This window comes from Crinia signifera, chromosome 5 (assembly GCF_055691185.1).
Source record: "Crinia signifera chromosome 5, ASM5569118v1, whole genome shotgun sequence".
NCBI classification, from domain to species: domain Eukaryota; kingdom Metazoa; phylum Chordata; class Amphibia; order Anura; family Myobatrachidae; genus Crinia; species Crinia signifera.
In genome coordinates this window covers 155,654,680-155,675,294 of record NC_139221.1, presented here as the reverse complement: position 1 = coordinate 155,675,294, position 20,615 = coordinate 155,654,680, and the positions used below count along the sequence as shown (strand labels likewise).

Sequence of the window (20,615 nt, the reverse complement as noted above, 5' to 3'; positions counted from 1 at the left end):
TAGTGCATAACGTTTAAAAAAAACCCACACTATTTATTTCTGATGTACACTCACAATTTGGATGAAGGTAAACACATAAAAACAATTGACCCGGGGCAATTGCAGGATAATGCAAATCCAATGGCAGAGACAGTCCAGCTCCGGTCCAATGGTGTGCAAAAAGGTCCTTGTAGTCAAAACGGGTACAGATGAAGGTAGCAAGACACGCCAAACTAGTTTCGGATCACACAGGATCACACAGGACGCTACTGAGGAAGGATCCTGTGTGATCCGAAACTAGTCTTGGCGTGTCTTGCCACCTTCATCTGTACCCATTTTGACTACAAGGACATCCCCAGTTTCCGGAGCTGGACTGTCTCTGCCATTGGATTTGCATTATCCTGCAATTGCCCCGGGTCGATTGTTTTTATGTGTTTACCTTCATCCAAATTGTGAGTGTACATCAGGAATAAATAGTGTGTTTTTTTTTTTTTTTTTTAAACGTTATGCACTATTTGTGTACTTCTCTCTTTTACATGTGTGGAGGATCCAGTCATTAATTCCAATTGGAATCTGATCTATGGTGAATATAAGGAGGACCTTTCCAGCGCAGTGTGACTTTCATATTTTATGTACTCCCATTAGCCTTTCAGATACAGCCTAGCTAATCAAGTGACTATAGCAAGAGATGTCACAGGGTCATTCAGTGTGTGTGCCGGATGACTCAGACAGTCGGGAGTCCAGCGAGCACACAAGGGGCTTGATTGCGCTCATCCCCCTTTCGGGCTCCTGAAAGTCAGGATTTCCATGTAGGAGAAATGATTGTAAGTTCTACCATACCCTTCAGTATCAAATCAGCACACTGATTTTTTGTCAGTCTCAAATTTTGTTAAAATTTGGTATATGGGGAGTATATACAGATGGAGTGCCTGTCAGCCAGCCTGCAGGATCGGCAGATTTCCTGAGCCGGTACAGGCTGTCAGATAGGAGCTCCAGCTGATGGGGACATGCAAGCGTCTCACACACTTGCGTGTCCCCGTTAGCAAGGTGGCGGGTTGTGGCTTCCCTGTCCGTTTCCGCTTCAAGGAGATGGGCAGGGAGTGGGGGCTGCTGGGGAGCCGGCGGAGGGCTTCGACAGAGCAGGGCGTACGAGCGTCTCGTGCACACGTGCCCCCTTCTGTTGAAAGGCGCTGGCTGGCACGGGGAGGAGATTGGCAATTCTGTTCCATCTGTATGCACAACATTTTATTTAAATTTAAAAAATCTGTCACAAATGCAAAACCAGCAAACAATATTTTCAAATTTCCGTAGCCACTTCCCTAATTAAGCTAGAGAGGTGAGAGTGATGTCATTTTACTGTGTGTTATGGCCGTTCATAAGCTATACAACACAATAGGCTTTGATCTCAAAAGGTGCATCGACAAAAAAGTTTAAATAAATTCAGGAAATAGTCTATATTGTACTATTGGCAAAATTAAAAGTGTGATGTTATATTTTGGGAAAAAAATCTATGTTGTATAAGGTGTGCCCAAACAAAAAGGAAACTTGCTGTAGCGGCGTTGTATCTAATCACAGTGGGTTCATTTGTGTGCTGATAGTTGACATTGTGTTTTTCTCAGTTGCGCATGTGTAGTTAACTGCTTCGCCTCAGTTTCTTCATTCCTTAAAAACAATTTTTGCGTGGTCGGATGCATGATGGATTCCTCCAGATCAGCACAAAGAGCTGTTATACAATGTCTTTGAGTAGACCTGCTGGTGAAATTTTTATGGGAGGTCTTGAAAAATCCCCCATACAGCCCTGATATCTCCCCATGTGACTCCCATATCTTTGGCCCCTTAAAAAAAAACCAGTCACGAAAAGGTCAACGGTTCGCCTGTGACAAGGAAGTGCAGGACACCATGGGAAACTGGATCTGTCAGCAACCCAGGAGTTTCTACACTGAAGCCATCAGTGTCAATGGCAATTATGTGTAGTTGTAATTTTACATATGAACTGTAATTAAATATTCTATAATTAAAATATTCTTTACATACAACCATAGTCTCCTTTTCATTTGGGCACACCTTATATATTGTGTTGTATATCATTGGAAAGGGCATAAAAACACAGTACAATGACACCACTCCCACCTCTTTAGCTTAATAAGGAGAGCTACTATGGCGAGAATATGGTGGTTGTGTGTTTTTGACAGTTTATTAAAAATTTTACATAGCCATAATTTGGAAGCGACATTAGATATTCAAATAAAATGTTGTATTTTTCTACACAATATGTATACTTTTAATATACCAAAATTAGTCGGTGAGGTAAAATTTTATCAAAAAGTGTGTTGATTTGACATGGAATGAGACCTTGAAACTGCACAATGCTCTTTTATGCCATCGCACATAAGAGCCATTAAAATGTTCACCAATATGTTTTCGTATAGTTAGTAGGTGCCTAATAAGCATGTATATAAAATAGGTTGTATTTTAGATGGGAGCAGTGATGGTCTGTAGGTGTGTACTATTGCACTGACTTGATTTACTACTTTCCATTCAAGCTTTAAAATTTAGCTTATTAACCTGATAAAAAAATATCCTTGTGTAGGATTTCTGTGAGGCACTGTGACCTTGTACTTAAAGCAGACCTCATTTAGTAAGTGCACTTATAGCTGCATCACATAATGCACTCTTATCCTCTGTTTTCAGTTGATGACTGCAAAATAGTAGTGTCTTAGATTTTGTGCAATGACCGTGTATCATGCCATACATTTACCCAGACTTTACCACGTTTACATTTTGTACCCAACTCCAACCTTGGTGCAACCCAGCTTGTTACTCCTTTTTCACTGGGGTACCTGCCTGACATAATGTCAGATGGGTGATGTCACTGGAGGCGGGTCCTGAGTCAGCGCAGAGAGGTGAGATCGCTATTTCATTGCTGTGAGGGGATCTCAGGTTGCATCGACCCGAGTTACCTGTTTACGCTGCACCGTGAGCTGGGTTGAATCAGTGTTTATCTCAGCTAGCTATCAGAGTTGAAATGCTGGCTCGTTGACACACCGGTCACTGGGTAATTTTAACTCGGCACCGTATCCTACATGTTCTTGTGCAATATCCCACTAAACATTACTGTATTCAAATCAGTAGCCATGGCTTTTACACACTGCCTGCTCTACTTACAGTCACTGCAAACGCAGTGTGTTGAAGCAGTGTTGCAATTATTAACATTCCATTTGCATCACTATTTTTTAAACAAATGTATCCCATTTTTGTGATAAAGGTTACTCAGAGACAGCCATGTTTTTATCCTGATGCCAATAGTGAAGAAAGGGGAGAATAGAAAAGAAGTGGAAAATGTGTTTAGTTTGGAGAAGAAAAGAGAAAGGGGTCATGATAGAAACTTTCACATATATTAACAGCTTTAACAAGCTACAGGAGGGAGATGATCTTTCAAGGAAAATAAGAAGAACATGAGGAAAGTTGTAGGGTAAAAGGAAACTTTACTGAAATGGTAGTGGATAGATGAAATAGCCTCCCACCTGCACCCTCTTGGAATCTGCTTGCTTTAAATTCTTCCAGTGTGTCACTCTTTAAAGCTTGATACTATCTAATATAGTTATCAGGAAGTGATTTACTAGGACATATAGATCCCATGAATGCGCACTGCCAGGGACATAGAATCAAATTCTATTGTTCTAGAATTCCGTGGTGCACTCGGTTACAGCTAAAGAACAAATTTCACCTATGATTCAATGTTTTTCTTTCTCCTGTGTTGGACTGGCACTTTTTTAAATGATAAACTCTGGGAAGTGTGCTCATGCTTGGGGCCACAACAACCCTGCAAGCCGTTTTTTAAAAGTATTTTATGCTGTCATTAAGCATTCAAAAATGTCATTTACACCCATTGTCTGTCTTTAGGAAACGGTTTACAATGTAGAAGTCTGGCTTGTTTGGGCTACATGAAACCTGTCCTATGTTAGACCTACACTACAGGTTGAGTATGCCTTATCCGAAATGCTCGGGACCACGAGCATTCCGGATAAGGGATTTTTCCAGTTTTTGGAATAATTTTTTTAGGCATACTTACCTGTCCACTGGTGGTACCCCAATGGTCCCTCGGCTCCCGCGTTGTCCCCCGGCGTCCACGGCAGGCCTTCAGCACCATCTACGGCGTCTCCAGCTGCCCCAGGAGTTCATTGCGCAAGTTCTCAGGCATGCTGGTGATGTCAATGCACTCCTGGGACCCCTGGAGACGCCCGGGAGGATGTTGAAGGCCTGCTGTGGACGCCGGGGGACTTGGTAAGTAGTAGAAAAGGGTTGGGGGGGGGGATTGAATTGTTCCAAAAAAAACACTGTTTTTGGAATAATTTGGATACAGGATGAATGGATACGGGATACAATAGCAGTAGAAGGGTTCATTTGTGTGGGATTTCATACTATTTATCTGCGCTGAATCTTCTCTGCACACTTCCTTATAAATGGATTTTTTTTTTTTATATTAAATAAGATGCTAAATATTTTGCCATGCCAGATGTTATTATAATTTCCAATATACTGGATAGCTGTATTTGCATCCTCAATGAGTGAGAAGGATTCCTTCTGAAGGAATGTTCTTGAGAAACTTTTTCTTGTCTGCTAAAAGCATTGACTTCTTAAAGAAAGGCAATGATCATTTACTTAAATGGAACATTTTTGTTGTCTCAGGAGTATCCTAGCTCTGCTTCTGCAGCACAGATTATAAAGTAAATGGGGCTGGAAATACACAAAGATGCAGTAAATCTATTCTGCAATCCTTTTTGTTCACATTTAACAGAAAATACTGTTCAAATTTTGCAGGGGCATTCCTTTAGCCCAGGCTTGGCCAAACTGTGGGCCGCTTTGTTGGAGTGCAGCTAACAAGGGCCGGAAGAGATTACAATGGGACAAGTTCTTTAAAGTGAGAGTGAGTTTGGCCCAATATGCTATTTGGTACTTGTGTACTTTCACGGCTCCCACGATGTGCATCGTACAGGGAAAAATCGCATCGCATGAGATTGCATGCGATCTGATGCGATGCGATGTCATTTTTCACTGAAATTATGGACAAGAATTGACGTCATGTAAAATGCACCCCAAATGTAATTTTTCACACTGTACCACCCCCACTATCAACGCCAACCCGAAGCGTGGCGAGCGCAGCGGTGCGCGTCCTACAACCTTTTCATACCCCCACTATCCACGTCGGCGTGGAGTTGAGAATAGAAAGTGTGGCGAGCCCGAAGCGTGGCGAGCGCAGCCGGATACCTGTGGGGCTCGCTGCGCTCGCCACGCTTCGGGCTCGGTGGCTCGCTGCGCTCGCCACACTTTCTATTCTCAACTCCACGCCTACGTGGATAGTGGGGGTATGAAAAGGTCGTAGGACGCGTACCGCCGCCCTTTGCGGGCTTGCCACGCTTCGGCTTGGCGTTGATAGTGGGGGGTGGTACAGTGTGAAAAATGACATTTGGGGTGCATTTTACATGATGTCAACTCATGTCCATAATTTCTGTGAAAAATGACATTGCATCGCATGAGATCGCATGCGATGCGATCGCATGCGATTTTATAAAAAATCCACAAAAACACAGGAAAATCGCATTGCACACAAGTACCTACTATTTTTTTAAAGCTGTATCGCCTACATTAATTAGTGTGTACATACAATATCCACGCTCATGTAGTCACATGAGATGTCAGGTTTGATGCACATCAAACCCGATTATATCATCCTGTAGTATGCTATGAAGGACAAAATTTTTGTTAAGTCCTTCAGTTACATCGTGACAATGTGTATCCACAATCTGGGCTGATGGGGATTTGTTTCTATGGGTGTTCTTCTGGTTGATTCGTAAGGCTGCGAATTCGTAGTCTTGCAAATCCACCAAACCCCTCCCGGCGAATGAACGCCCACCCGCACCCCTCTCGCAGTGCGGGTTCGCCTGCACAGGCTGCAAATGGATGTTTAGCATAAGCATCCATTCGTGTGCCTCGGTTAACCACCCACATCTTTCGATGGTCGGCGACCATCGAAAGATGTGGATGGTGCACGCATATAAAAGTGACTTTTAAGTCACTTACATACGCATGCCCGCTGGCACTGATATGGGCAGGCAGCTGACATCCGATGTTGTTGGGAATGCCCATGGAACGTTGGGCATTCCCTTGTGGCAATGGGGCAGCCCGGTGCCCCCTCCCTTCTCCGCCCCCACCCCTGCACGCCGTCATGGGTGCGTGCACCTGGCAAACCGAAAGTTTGCCGTGGGTGCACGCACCTTACATCTGCACTTGCGCAAACACGTGCCTGCGCATGCACAGACGTGCACCATTGGTCCTCCGTGCGAATGCACAGAGGACTGAATGGACTTGAATAACCCCCTCTGTCGGAACTAATGCTTTTCGCTTATCTAGCTTGAGATCAAACCTAGATAAATGTGTAAGAACATAATGTACAAGTACTATGACATCATGGGAATGCCCAGGCATGCATCAGATGTAATCTTGTGATTGAGTTAGAACACTGGCTGGGCTACTCATGACATAGTGACGTGGCATCGGTGCCCGATGGTTGAGAAATTCCATTTCCAAAGTCAACATTCCTAGATCTACATTTAAGTGTGTACAAGGAAAACTAAATTGAAGGATGTACCACCCACCATTGACAGTGCAGTGGACTATGATCATGAACAGCTGCGTCTTGCCAGTATTGTCTATGGTAACAGACTAGTGACACTTACTGAAATCACACCCATATCCAGTTCAGTACTTACCAGCAGGTCAATGCAGCATTCTTTTGCTTCCATGGGCTATAGGAGCTGAAGATCCATCTGGTTGCCCCTGTTAACACTATGACACCAGATACAGTGCCTCACTGTGGCTTGTGACCTCACTAATAGGACCCTAGAGGACTGGAAACATGTGGCATGGTCTGATAAGTCATGGTTAAAGTTGTTTTGAGCTAATGGTAGGCTTTGGGTGTGACACTGGCCTATTTTTTCAATAAGTCACCATGTAGTCTGGTATTGTTTCCATTATGGTGTGGGGTCTGTTAACATGGCATGGGCAGGGTCTGCTAAACATTTTATTGACCAGTAACAACCTTGATGTACTGCTTTATGACCATTTGCTCTTCATGTACACCTATAATGATGGAATATTTGAGCAGGATAATGCACCACCATGTACAGCAAACATGAACCCAATTGAGCATTTATGAACATGATGGAGAGGTCCATTCTCATCCAAGATCATGCACCACAAATATCAGGGAGCTATGGGAAGCTATACAGTTGAAATGTATCAACATTCCTCCAGATGTCTTTCATTCAATTGTGGAAGTGTACCATTCCGAGTTTCTGCATTTTGCCAGACTAGATGGGTCTACATGATAACGCCTATCCCATGACTGTTGGCACTTCAGTGTCTATATACATTATACTAGATATGTAACTTACTAAATTGACAAAATATGGAAAATATGGTGGCCTACTTAAGCTACAGACTAGTTTCAGACCTCTGATTTAACAGCTTTCATACTGACACCAGGTGGCAACCTAAGCCAAAGAGCAAACCGTAGGAAAGAAAATAAATTCACTTTAAAAATATGTATATTACATCTTGATTAATTAGCTATAGTTGTCACAATAATTTCCTATATACTTTTTTTAAATTGGCTATTTTTCACACATTAAGCCAGTGAGTTTATATAAGGATTGTTATTTATGTGATATATTGTATCACAAGCGTGTGCAAGTCCCCACTGACTAATAGCTTAGCACTATATTTTTAAATTAGAAAGAATACTGATTTTTGGTAGAGGTATAAATAGCCACATAACAAACGGTTTCTTATCTGTTTAAAGCCTTGTGGGGCCTACACACAGGGCAATTTGAGGGCATTTTCTAAGCAATCTCACAAACATGCTGGATAAATCAATAATCGACGATGACAGGGCCAGAGAACACTGGGACCGACAGATCGCTAAGCACACAGCATTGATACATCGCTGTGTTGAGCGATCTTGCTGAGTGTTCTGAGCTCTTCAGTGTCACCCGTTAGTTGTTGTAAGCACTTTTATAAGGGTTCAATCACTCCTAATTGTTGTATCTTGACATACCTTTGTTTATTTCAATAAATCTTGCAATCTGAAGATTACAGTAGGTATTTTATTTCTCATTTATAAGTGATACTCGCATAAGTACAGTTAGACTTCATCCCCACGTGCTTTCTCTCCCTCTCCTCCTTCTCTATCCCTTCACTTCCTGGTCACATGTTCTCTACTGCAAGATTTAGGGATGGCCATTGTTGCTATTGCCATTGATGGTTGCCATCGATGGCAATTTTGCAACTGGCCATCGATGGTGCAAAACTATGCAATGGATGGCCATCAATATTTTTACCTCTCGATGGTCATCCATTTTGTTTGAATAATTGGCCTGTAGGCCAATCAAAACCCGGGGGGGGGGGGCACGAGTGGTGGTCGGGGGTGGAGCTATGCTCCATGTCCCGGTACTTTGAAAAAAAACACAAAAAATCATCGGTTTTGCTGTGCCATCAATGGCGGGAAACCATCAATGGCAAAAGTATTCGACATCGGCCATAAACCATCAATGATTTTGAATCATCAATGGTCGCTGGCCATCCCTAGCAAGATTCTTAACTCGATACTAACTAATCTAGCTAATGCGCATAAACTATCTTTACATATACTACACTAATGAATGTCTCAGGTCTGAACTTAGATGCAATCACCTTAGGCCACCCTATCAAAAAGTAATACCTTGCTTACATCATCTAATTTTCTGATTCTGGAGATACAGTGTTACAGAAATACTCTAATTGTTGTAGAGGGCAAAGAAGATTGGCTCTAGATTAAAAAAGTGGGTTTATTTATCCATGGGTGGAAAACAAATATTACACATCTAGGAGGAATTATTATGTTCAGAATATTGTTATCATAAATCCCTTTTTAATAGCTCTACCCTTTTTTTTCCATATCTTGTACAACAAAATAGTTTTTTGACTTTATCTAGGTTCTTCCATTAGAGCAAAATTCAATAAATACAAGTAAATCCTATACATAGGAGATCACAGTGCAACAACCTCATAATAGGAACAGAAATTCATGGTTCTGCAACCAAATAGTAATGATGAAGGAAGAAGTCCTAATAATAGACCCCATGGATACATAAACGAAGCTGTAACGTCAACAAAAATATTTCTTACCGAACTATATCCGATATAGTATAATATATCTCTAATATATATATGTATGTATGTTTTTGCTCACAGGTACACCGATGAATGCATCCATGGCCAGAGCTCGAAAGCTTAGTTTTGGCCAGTATGATAATGATACACCAGATCCACAGTATTCTAGATATGCATGGAAGAAATCTCCAGAGCAAGATTCGACATGCAGGTCATTTACAATGAGGCAATCCCAGTCCAAAGAGGTAAGCATGTTTAATTAATTGCCTTGTCTCCTGACTTCTTATGCCAAATAAATTATTACACATTTTACTTTCCCATTTCGCAGACTGCCACTGGTTACAACAGTGGTTCCCAAACTGTGTGTCTAGGACACTTGCAGGGGTGCCTTGGGTTGGTGGACCAGGATCATTTCATATTATTTATGGTCAATGTACCAGGCAAAACCAGTGCTTGTGGCTGCCAATCATAATATATGTGGACAAACAGGAGCAAATCCTGTCCCTCACCAGATAACTGTGACATATAAACACAATGCACTTAATTTAATATTTTTTTCCTGCATTTCTCGATGAGAAGCATTTGGCCTAGGGGTGCCATGAAAATATTTTGATGCTCTAGGGCGCCGTGATTCAAAAAAGTTTGGGAACCCCTGGGATATAACTCTTTTGCTTTGGTGGAAAATAGTGATCCATCAAACTGCCGACTGCCGAACAAAGGTGTAAGTCCAGTGCACAAAACAACTTTGCAGAAGAGACTGCTGCTGATTAGATTCCCTGATGCAATAGTGCAGTTTTGTTAATATTGATGTGTTGATCCCTCTCATTCCCCTATTCTAAGCTGGGTACACAGCAAGGTTGGTGGAGAGCCGGCATCAGCAAGTGCATACACACTTGCTGATACCAGCAGTGTTGGAACACGGTCATTGCTACCAACGTCCTCCATCGTTACATAGTAGGTAAGGCTGAATAAAGACTTATGTCCATCTAGTTCAACCTTGGTTTATTAGCTTAACCCTTGTTTTTATGTAGTGAATGTTGATATTTTATTATAAAATGTAAAGATTGTTTTTCTTAATTGTACTTTTGGATGTTTTTAATCAATAAATGTTTGTCCAACTTTATTTTAATTGTATTTATTGTGTCTGCCGACACCACCTCACCAGGAAGAGAGTTCCATAGTTTGGTTGCCCTGACCGTGAACATTTTTTTCCTTCTAAGGGAACAAACTCTTTTCTCTTCTAATCTAAAATCATGCCCTCGTGTCCTAGAGTCCTTCCTTGTAGTAAAAAGTGCGCTGGACAATTCCTTATATTGGCCCCTGATATATTTGTTCATGTTAAGCATGTTCCCCCTTAAATGTCCCTTATCTAGTGTAAACAATCCCAATTTGTTCAATCTGTCCTCGTAGCTTAAATTATCCATTCCCTTTATTAGATTTGTTGCTCTTCTTTGGATTCTTTCCAGTTCTATTATGCCCTTTTTATAGTGCGGGGCCAGAACTGTACTTCATATTCAAGAAGTGGTCTAACCAATGCTTTGTACAGAGGGATAATTACTTTTGAGTCCCTAGTTTCCATGCCCCTTTTTATACATGCCAGTATTCTGTTTGCCTTGTTAGTTGCTATATGACATTGAGCACTGCACCCGAAACCATGTGCACTGCAGGGGGGGCAGATGTAAAATGTGCAGAGAGAATTAGATTTGGTGAGTTATTTTGGTTCTGTGCAGGGAGATCCAGTGGCATCACTAACTGGGTGTGGAAGGTGCGGCCTTTACCCAGGTGTTGCAGTGAGAGGAGCTGGGTGATGCAGTGTGATGCTGTACTGCAGCAGTTGTCTCCTGTCACAGATACAAAGGTGGCCCTGCAGACAGGCCCATCTCCAGGGGCAGCCTGCATCTCAGCCTCTGATTTAACAGAATCAGAGTCCCTGCAAAGCCATGCCCCCTTTCAAAAAGTTCATGGCCCTTTTGCGCATCATGGGTCACCATGCCCGGTGATGCCACTGGCTGGACAATACCGAGCAAACATAATGGCATTTACAGGGATGAAGAGAAACAGAAAATGAGACCTAAAATAATGACACGTTTTGGTTTTCAGTAGGTTGCCTAAAAAAAGTATCAGCCATTTGAATTTGACACTTGTATGACTACAAGTATAAATCCCTTTGATGCTCACCTGTATTTATGGTTTAGAAGGGTGCATGTATTACCTTGCATGATAGGGTTTAGTGGTGCATTGATACCGCTTCTCTCCTATGTATGAAGTAGGAGAATTATTTATTTTATTCATTGACAGTTTCTTATATGGCGCATACAAATTCTGCAGCGCTATACAGAGAATAGTTGCCCATTCACATCAGTCCCTGCCCCACTGGAGCTTACAATCTATATTCCCTACCACATGTGTACACACACACACACACACACACACACATTCTAGGGTTACATTTGTTGGAAGCCAATTGACCTACAGTCCCAGTATATATTTTGTTTGTGGGAGTAAACCTGGAGTACCCGGAATAAACCCACACAAACATGGGGAGATGTGTACCCCCATCATTATCTCACTGCTGTCTACAAGGCAATGTATGATGATGGCATTGTCTGTTTTGACTGCTACAGCTGTTGTTGCAAGAAGCACAACACTGTCCCTGGCTATCACAGCCAACAGCCAGGGACTGTGGATTTAAAAAAAAATTAAAGTTGTTTTTTTAATAAATCATGGGTGGGATTTGTCCAGCACAGTATACATGTAAACGTCGGTCAGTAACAGCCTCCTCACTGAAAGAGGGAGACTGGAAATCATTCCCTGTGTGATGCAAGAGACTGCACATCCCCTGTGTGATGCAAGAGATTGCACATCCCCTGTGTTTTGTGTAGCGTGCGATAACAATCTGCGTTAACTTGCTTAACTTAAATCTCCCATGCGTAATTTACTCGGTTATCTTAAATCTCCCATGCTTAATCGGTGGTGCACATAGCTGGCACTTTCTGAATGATAAAGAATAGGGAAATCTCAAGGGGAAACTCTCATGCTGAATCTCCCACACTAAATTACTGGCACAAATCTCTACATGTGTAGGCCCCATTACAGGAACCTTCTTTGTCACACTAAATGGGCAAAGCAGTTCCTAAACAATATGGCAAATACAGCCTTTACTACATCTACCATAGATGGAGACAATCTGCATAGTGGGAGAATTACCAGACTAAAACTACAATGAACAGGCTTTCGTGGACTACCAGGCACCAACAGCTGGCACCTGAATACAGAAATAATTAATTCAATATTTATTGATAATTTTAACACCCCCCCCCCCAAAAAAAAAAAAAACCATAAAAATGCCCAATGCTTTTTGCATTGGACCAGGTATCTCATGCTGCGTGGTGTGTTGAGGATAAACATATGAGATCACATCTGTATTTCAATAAGTCACCTAAAATACTAATGCTGAGTGGCATAACATGAATGTGGTACAAAGTTTAGCTATATTTAATTAGTAAATTATGTGTTGTGCTGGATAAGCGTAAAAGTAGCATAAAAGTGAATGGGGACATAAATGCTGTATTTTTTCTAAAATGATGGATTCTCAAAGTTACACATTGCAAATGTTACGCTTCTCTTAATGTATAAATCTTAGCAAATACCTGTATTTACCAGTGCGGTAATCTTATCCCTGCTGTGGGTGTGATATATTTTCAGAACCATTATATGTTATGTCAACTACTACTACTACTAATTTGTGTTTGTTTTTTGTATTTACAGGAGACATTTTCTAGTTTCCAAGGGGATTTTGATGAAGTAGATAACCCCTTCAGCTGTACAAAAAATGGGAATGAAGTTGTTCCACCTACTCCAGCTTTTCCCATTTCCCCGGAAACACCTTATGGTGAGCAGACCTTTTACCAATGGTACCGGTAGCCAAAGAAATTAGTTGAAAATAACTATATTTAGGTTATTTTTTTTCTTATATTTCAGTGCGAACGCCTCCAAATTATACTCAAATGCTTGAGGCAGGGCATCAGTTCTGTAACCCCACAGATATGTATAAAACCGAGCATGGTAAGAAAATGTGTTACTTTAGTTGCTATTTTATTTTAGCAAATGTAGATATTGGCAGTTCTCTTTTGTAAGTGTATAAGATTGTTTTTTGTTTGCCATTTCCAGACAAAACATTTGAAGACAAATACTTAAGAGTCATGGGTCAAAGGGTGGACATAATTAAGGTTGGCAGTCAATAGGTCATAGGTTGACACATAAAAAAGTGAAAACTCATGTCAACCTTTTCCATGTCGACCTATTGCTTGTTTCTACCTTTTGACCTGGTCAACCTAAGCCATGTCATTTTCATGTGTCAACGTATGGCCTGTCGACCAATAATGGTTGACCTATTGACTGTCGACCTTACTTGTGTCGACCTGCTAACCGCATCCCATACTGAAGAATTTATACTAAATAAATGATACTGTAACTAAACATACACTGAAATATGTGTAAATTGACTTCACTTTTAAATTAGCACTGCTGGGTTATATATTTTTATATTTACTTGACATATAGGGCAGTATTCAATGAAAAAAATTCTCTGTGCATGGCGAGAGATTTTTTCTCTCGCCATGCACTCTCCCTGTTCCAGAGCCTCCTGCTCCCACTATTCAATGTATTTAAGACTCGTTGCCACTCGCGGCGAGTCTTAACCCCTGCAGCGGACGAGCGTCCGCGGCAGGGAGCTTTCAGGGAGCCGGGGGACGGAAGCAGCCAGAGAGATTAAAGTCTCCCTGGCTGCTCCAGAGTAAAATGTGGAGGGGAGGTGGGCTCCCCGGGACCCAGGCAGCACAGGCTGCCCCCCCCCCCTATAGCCAGCGGGGGACCCAGTATTCACTGCACCCGATCGTGCATATTAACGATCGGGTGCAGTGAATATATGAATATCTAATGAGCGGCTCGAGCGCTCCGGCCCCCTTCTGGCTGCACTGTGTAAAAAAAGAAAAAGAAAAAAAAATATTTTTTTTTTAATTAAATATATATTCATGTGCTATAAGCACATGAATAAAAATAACATGCCCCTTCACAGAAAAAAAAACCTGATTTTTTTACACCAAAATTAAAAAAAAAACCTTTTAGTTTAAAAGTTCACATTCCAGCTCTCCATCAAAAGATGGAAAATTTCTACACGGAGAGAGACAGCGAAAATCACTTAGAAAGACGGCGAATATTTCACATTGAATAGGGTGGTTCACTTTTGGAGAGCAAAATGCTCCGTCCAAGGCGAAAAAAGCAAAAATTCTCCATAAAACACGGAGAATTTTTCTCATTGAATACTGCCCATAGTCATTAAGTCTCACCAAAATGCAAAACAATGTACATATGTATGTATGTATATCTTCCACGGTCTGGCTTTTCCTCAACTCAATTTAAGTACATTTTAGTTACCTAATCTATTTTCTTTGTGAATTTTTTGGTGGGAGCTTATGCTATCTGTTTCTGGGAATACAAGAAAATCTTTGTTGCTTCAAAGGTTCAGTGTTTTGTTCCACATACAAAATGTTGTCTTTAAAATTAAGTGTTAATCCAGGGGTTCACAATCTTTTTTGAATGACGGCACCCTAGAGTACCAGAAGTTTTTCACTGCACCATACCTCCCAACATGACCATCTCCAGGAGGGACACAACACTTGGGTTGGGATCATTTGGTCTATTGCATTATGGTAGAAAGTCATTATGTCGAATCCATTAGGTCGACATGCTAAAAGGTCGACATGATTCTAGGTCGACATGGGAAAAGGTTGACATGATTCTAGGTCGAAAGGTCATTAGTTCGACAGGTCATTAGTTCGACAAGGTCATTAGTTCGACATTGTCTATGTCGACATTCACAAGGTCGACATGGGGTTTTTCACTGTTTTTTTACCTGAATGTCAACACAGTCAACATGGACACAGTCTAAAGTGCACTGCATCCCCTCGCATCGCTCGCTGCGCTCGCTATGCGTCGGTCACGGTGCCTCGCTACGCTCGGCACACTATTTTATTCTCCCACCACGCCCTAGTGGATGGTAGGGCATGAAATACCGCCTGTCGGCACATGTTGGCTCAAAAAACAGTGAAAAACTCCATGTCGACCTTGTGAATGTCGACATAGACAATGTCGAACTAATGACCTTGTCGAACTAATGACCTGTCGAACTAATGACCTTTCGAACTAGAATCATGTCGACCTTTTCCCATGTCGACCTAGAGTCATGTCGACCTTTTAGCATGTCGACCTAATGGATTCGACCTAATGACTTTCTACCATAATGCAGTAGACCAAATGACCGCATCCCCAACACTTTGTTCCTGGACTTCCCTCTAATGTATGATTGCCATCACCTGTTTTAAACAGGATAATTGATAACAAAGGTGGTTCAGCACAGGTGATGGGAATCATAAATTAAGAGGGAAGTCGAGAAACAGAGCATTGTGTCCCTCCTGGAGAGGGTCATGTTGGGAGGTATGCTGCACCCTAGGCCCCCCCAAAAATCATATCAAATAAGTATATTGTGTTTTTATGTGTTCCGTAGGTTCATTTATGTGGTAAGGGGCACTATTTGCTTCTATTTGTACACTTATTTTATGACTGCCAGCCACCAGCACTGGTTTTGTCCATAAATAATTGACCATAAATATTTGAATTGGTACAGGACCAACAACCCGGGGCACCCCTGCAAGTGTCCCAAGGCACCCCAGGGAGTCATGGCACACAGTTTGGATACCACTGTGTTAATCCAAATAATGGCACAAATATCAACCAATACAACAGTGATCTACTTTCTGTAATATTAAAGTTGGACTTCATTGGGCTACAAATGTTTTATATACTATTCTTAAAAAAATAATAAGAATTTAATCAGTAGAAGCTGTTTGTGTGTCCAATGTGCTCCATAGAAACCATTTAAAGGAAAAAGTAGCAAAAAAGACACCTGATGCTACAGAGTGACACGGAGCGCACGCATAATAAATAATGCAACTTGTAACTCATGGAGAATAGTGTATGTGGACTGTGACACATCTGTAACTTTTGTAGGTAATGTGTTTGAATTGTAAAATGCTGAGTATGTCATATAAACAATCTATACATTGAGAAGCACAACATGTTCAGTGTATATGGCGTAAGTGCCTACTACAAATGTCCTTGAGAAGCTGAACAATAGGTTACAGAATAGGTTACAGTTTGTGTGCATTATAAATTGTTACTTTAATTCAAGAAAGCAAAACCCTGCTAATCATTGCATGCAGCATCACTGTAATCATGGCCACCACATTTTGTTCTTTTTATATTTCCTAGCAATCCATCCTTCAATCTTGCCTTTTACTATAATTTCATTATCTAATGGCTTTTTCCTATCATACCTCATACTCAAAAGCAAGAGTGCATCCAAGGCAGACCTGATTGGAAGCCTAAAGCATAAGCTAGTTACTCTGGTTAATGCAGTGGAATGATAAATCGGTACTTGTGAGTTATCTGGGCGTCCGATTTTTTGATTGTATGCCTTAAGTTAAGGCATACAATCAGATGCGATGCGATACGATATCGCATCGCATCGCATCGCATGCGACCATCGGATGCGATGACCCGATTTTTCCATAGGAATCAATGTTAAAATGGACTGAGTCCATTTTAACATGGAATTCAATGGGAAAAAGGGGTCCTTTTCATACCCCTACTATCCAAGTGGGCATGGAGTTGGATATAAACCTGTGGCGAGCGTAGCGAGCCACCGAGCCCGAAGCGTGGCGAGCGTAGCGAGCCCCGCGAGGGGACACGGAATACCGTCCCCTCGCGGGACTCGCTTCGCTCGCCACGCTTCGGGCTCGGTGGCTCGCTACGCTCGCCACAGGTTTATATCCAACTCCATGCCCACTTGGATAGTAGGGGTATGAAAAGGACCCCTTTTTCCCATTGAATTCCATGTTAAAATGGACTCAGTCCATTTTAACATTGATTCCTATGGAAAAATCGGGTCATCGCATCGCATCGCATCCGATGGTCGCATGCGATGCGATGCGATGTCCCGATCCGACCCGATTTAAAAATCGGACGCCCGGATAACTCACAAGTACCGATAAATCAATAAAACTGTTAAAGTAACCAGAAGCCATATCTTAACGGGATACGGTCACTAGGTCTACCACAACTAGGTTGACAAGCATTAGGTCGACACCACTAGGTCGGCATGACTGAAGGTCGACATGGAGTTTTTCACTTTTTCTTTTTAAGCCGACATGTGCAGACAGGCAGCGTTTCATGCCCTACCATTCGCTAGGGCGTGGTGTGGGAGAATAAAATAGTGTGCCCAAAGCATGGAAAGCCCAGTGGTGTACTTTTTAACTGTACATGTCGACATTCGGGACAAAAAAAGGGAAAAAAAACATATTGACCTTTTGACTGTCGACCTTCCCCATGTCGACCTAATGACCCTGTCCACCTAACCCCAAGTCGACCTTCAGTCAAGTCGACCTTCCTGCATGTTGACCTAGTGGTGTTGACCTAATGTTTGCTGACGTAGTTGCTGTCTATCCGATGATCCATACCCATCTTACCTAATGTTTACCTGAAGTCATAAATCCACTAGTAGCTCTAATACCTAGTTAATAAGAGTCTTCGCACATAAGCGCATGTGTTACATTTTTATAGTCACCCACTGATTAGTCACCCATTGTTTTTTCAAGCATCTAATGTTATGCTTTTAGTAAAGAGAATTTAAATGCGGAGCACCTGGAATCATTTAAAAAACAAAAGAAGAGTTCCTATGGGTTGGGGCAGAGATGATTATCCTTTGGATTCTCCCTGCTTTATTCACTTTGTTTACTGTGAGTTTGTTCCACTGGCTCTAACCATAGGTATATGTGCACTGCATGTTCTAAGTAAGAAACCACATTTATGCTTAAAGCATGTAATAAAAAGATCTTTCGAGCAGGCAATCCTTCACATATGTATATCCGGAAACGGGTGCAGGGCACATAACCATCATAATACATAACGCTCACCTCTCCTGGTAGAGTAGACCATGGTACCAGCACTCCAATGCAGAAAAAGACTACATTTATTAACCCTTTGAGTGCCAACATCTGAGAGATGTGCAAAATATCGGCTAAAAATGGCAGCATCACTCACATTTGTTATATAAATTAAAATAAAAAAATGTTGCATCAAAAAAGATTTTTTCCTATATAAGGTAAACATTACAGGTCATTATGATGAATAAAAATGTTTGCTTGGCAATTTTCACATCTATTTTGACATTCACTTGACAACCAAAGGATCAAAAACAAGCAGTAGAGGTCAAAGGGTCAAAAACAAGGTGCCCTCCCAGGAGAAGGGGGGGGTTAGACTCGCTCCAATATACAGATGCACAAGCGGGTGGCACTCCAGAAATAAATACAACAGTCAAGGGTAGTGGTGATCCGATCACCACTACCCTTGACTGTTGTATATATTTCTGGAGTGCCACCCGCTTGTGCATCTGTATATATATATATATATATATATATATATATATATATATATATATATATATACTTGCGAATGTGCACAATTTTTTTGCCTTGCTCACATAAAGCTTGCCTTCTATTTATTGGGTCCATTTCCCTTGCACATCCTTCTCGTTGTTCTACTTCCCTGTAGCTGACAAAAGAACAATCTCTAGAGGAAACAAATCGTCTGTCACCACAAGTGTTTTCCTGCATGTTACCAGTGTAACTAATAATGACACACTGAGTTGTACAAACTTTGGAACATGTTCCTGGTTTTATTATGACTTTATAAATGTCAAAAAGGTGCTTACTCCAGCAGTGCATGCATTACCTGATTAGAATAACGTGTGTGCAAGCCCCCTTCAAAATGACTGGATACTGAAGTTCTCCATGCAGCAGCCATTAACCCTAATACAGATGCATATATGTAAGAATGCTAAAGTTGTGTGATGATGCATCAGCCTTGTGCAAATAATTATGGATTTACCCATTTCCTCTCCTTAAGTCTTGTGGGAATATTTCTGTTTTGACCATTGCCCAGAAACCCAAAAAGAGACCTACAGCACATTTGTGGTACAGTATGCTTGTCAGTGTCTGGTTTTACTCAGTGATAACAGCAATTACCCTGCTGGCCCCTCACCCTTCTACTGGCTGACTGGGATAGGAAGGTGTAACGTGCAACTGTCCTAAATAAGACCGGAAAGTATCCTCATACAGCTACAGTATGTATATGTACAGTCAGTGAGTTTCATGAATAGATTTATTTATTTTGATCTGAATTTGGACCCAGCATATGCCCTTTGTCCTGTAGCACAGTCAGCCCATTGGTAAATGTGAAATGGGAGCATGAGAAACAATGTGCTGTGTGTATGTGAGCTGGAAAGAGGCTCTGAGATGACGGAAAAAAAGGCATTGGGCGGAGTTAGGGCAGAAGAGACTGGGGGAATCTCAAGATTGCAGTCACTGAGCATATCTAGACAATCACTGAATTATTTTCCTGCTGCATGGAGTAACCTCTAGAATATGTAAGACGGACTAGGAGAGAAGCCTTGCTTTACTCATAGCTGATCAGATGCATATCCTCTACTAGAATGCTGGTTTCAGAATGGTCAGTGGGAGGAGGAAATCCTTGAAGTCTCCGAGCCAGCAGCAGGAGCCTCCTCTGTCTTTACTGCTGTGGTTTTTATAGTTGGGAAAAGTAACGGATCTGCTTCATACTTTGGAGTCTGTCTTTATTTTCTGGTTGTGGAAGCATATAACATTTACCAGTTGCTGAGATTCATTTGCCATGTCTGCTTCATTTGGTAGGTCTATAATCTTTCCCTTTTAAGTTGTGATGGGTAGATTACAGGATTGCATTCCCTGGAACTGTAAAATGTATGTGTGCCTCTCACTTGTGTTCATGGACTGTTGTTATAGTTGATTTAAACGTATTCTGTTTCAGGAAGGAAATGTTGAATTTCATATTCACTGTACTTTTATTTATATTCTTTTATATTATTTTCATTGTGTTTATCTGTTGTGACCTGGAATACAATTGATATTCTGATAACGAGCAAGTGTGTGCATTGTCCATTTCGTACGGAACTGCAGAACTGGTTTCAATGGGATCTGGCTTTCTGCATTGTTCATTATTAGAAGTTTTACTGTCACCTTGTGTTTAGACTGATTGATATATCTAGTTGTTTGCATTCAATTGAAACATTTTTATAAAGAGAATGAGAACCTTTGAACTTTTAATAGCCATGTAATTGGCATATACAATAATATATTGCAATACAAACTTCGAAACTAAATGGCATGAAAACCAATTGTTGTTACCAGCTGTTACAAAGAAGCTTTTTTTGTCACAGGGTGGGCCTCAAGTCATGTCATTCTGAGTACTTGTTGTCACCAGGACAACAGTAG

General features: G+C 41.4%; 1 protein-coding gene across 4 annotated transcripts in view; it reads left to right on the top strand.

Annotated features, from left to right (window-relative positions):
* Positions 1-20,615, top strand: part of TNS3 (tensin 3) — a 375,154-nt gene that overhangs the window by 301,470 nt on the left and 53,069 nt on the right. For all 4 annotated transcript variants that reach the window (XR_014474929.1, XM_083188134.1, XM_083188132.1 and 1 more), the window contains 3 exons: positions 9,271-9,434; positions 12,958-13,081; positions 13,171-13,254. Coding sequence is in view for 3 of the 4 variants with exons in the window: in XM_083188134.1 (XP_083044260.1) it covers positions 9,271-9,434; positions 12,958-13,081; positions 13,171-13,254 (372 nt within the window). In the remaining variant the exon portion in view is untranslated. The remainder of the gene's footprint in view (positions 1-9,270; positions 9,435-12,957; positions 13,082-13,170; positions 13,255-20,615) is intronic.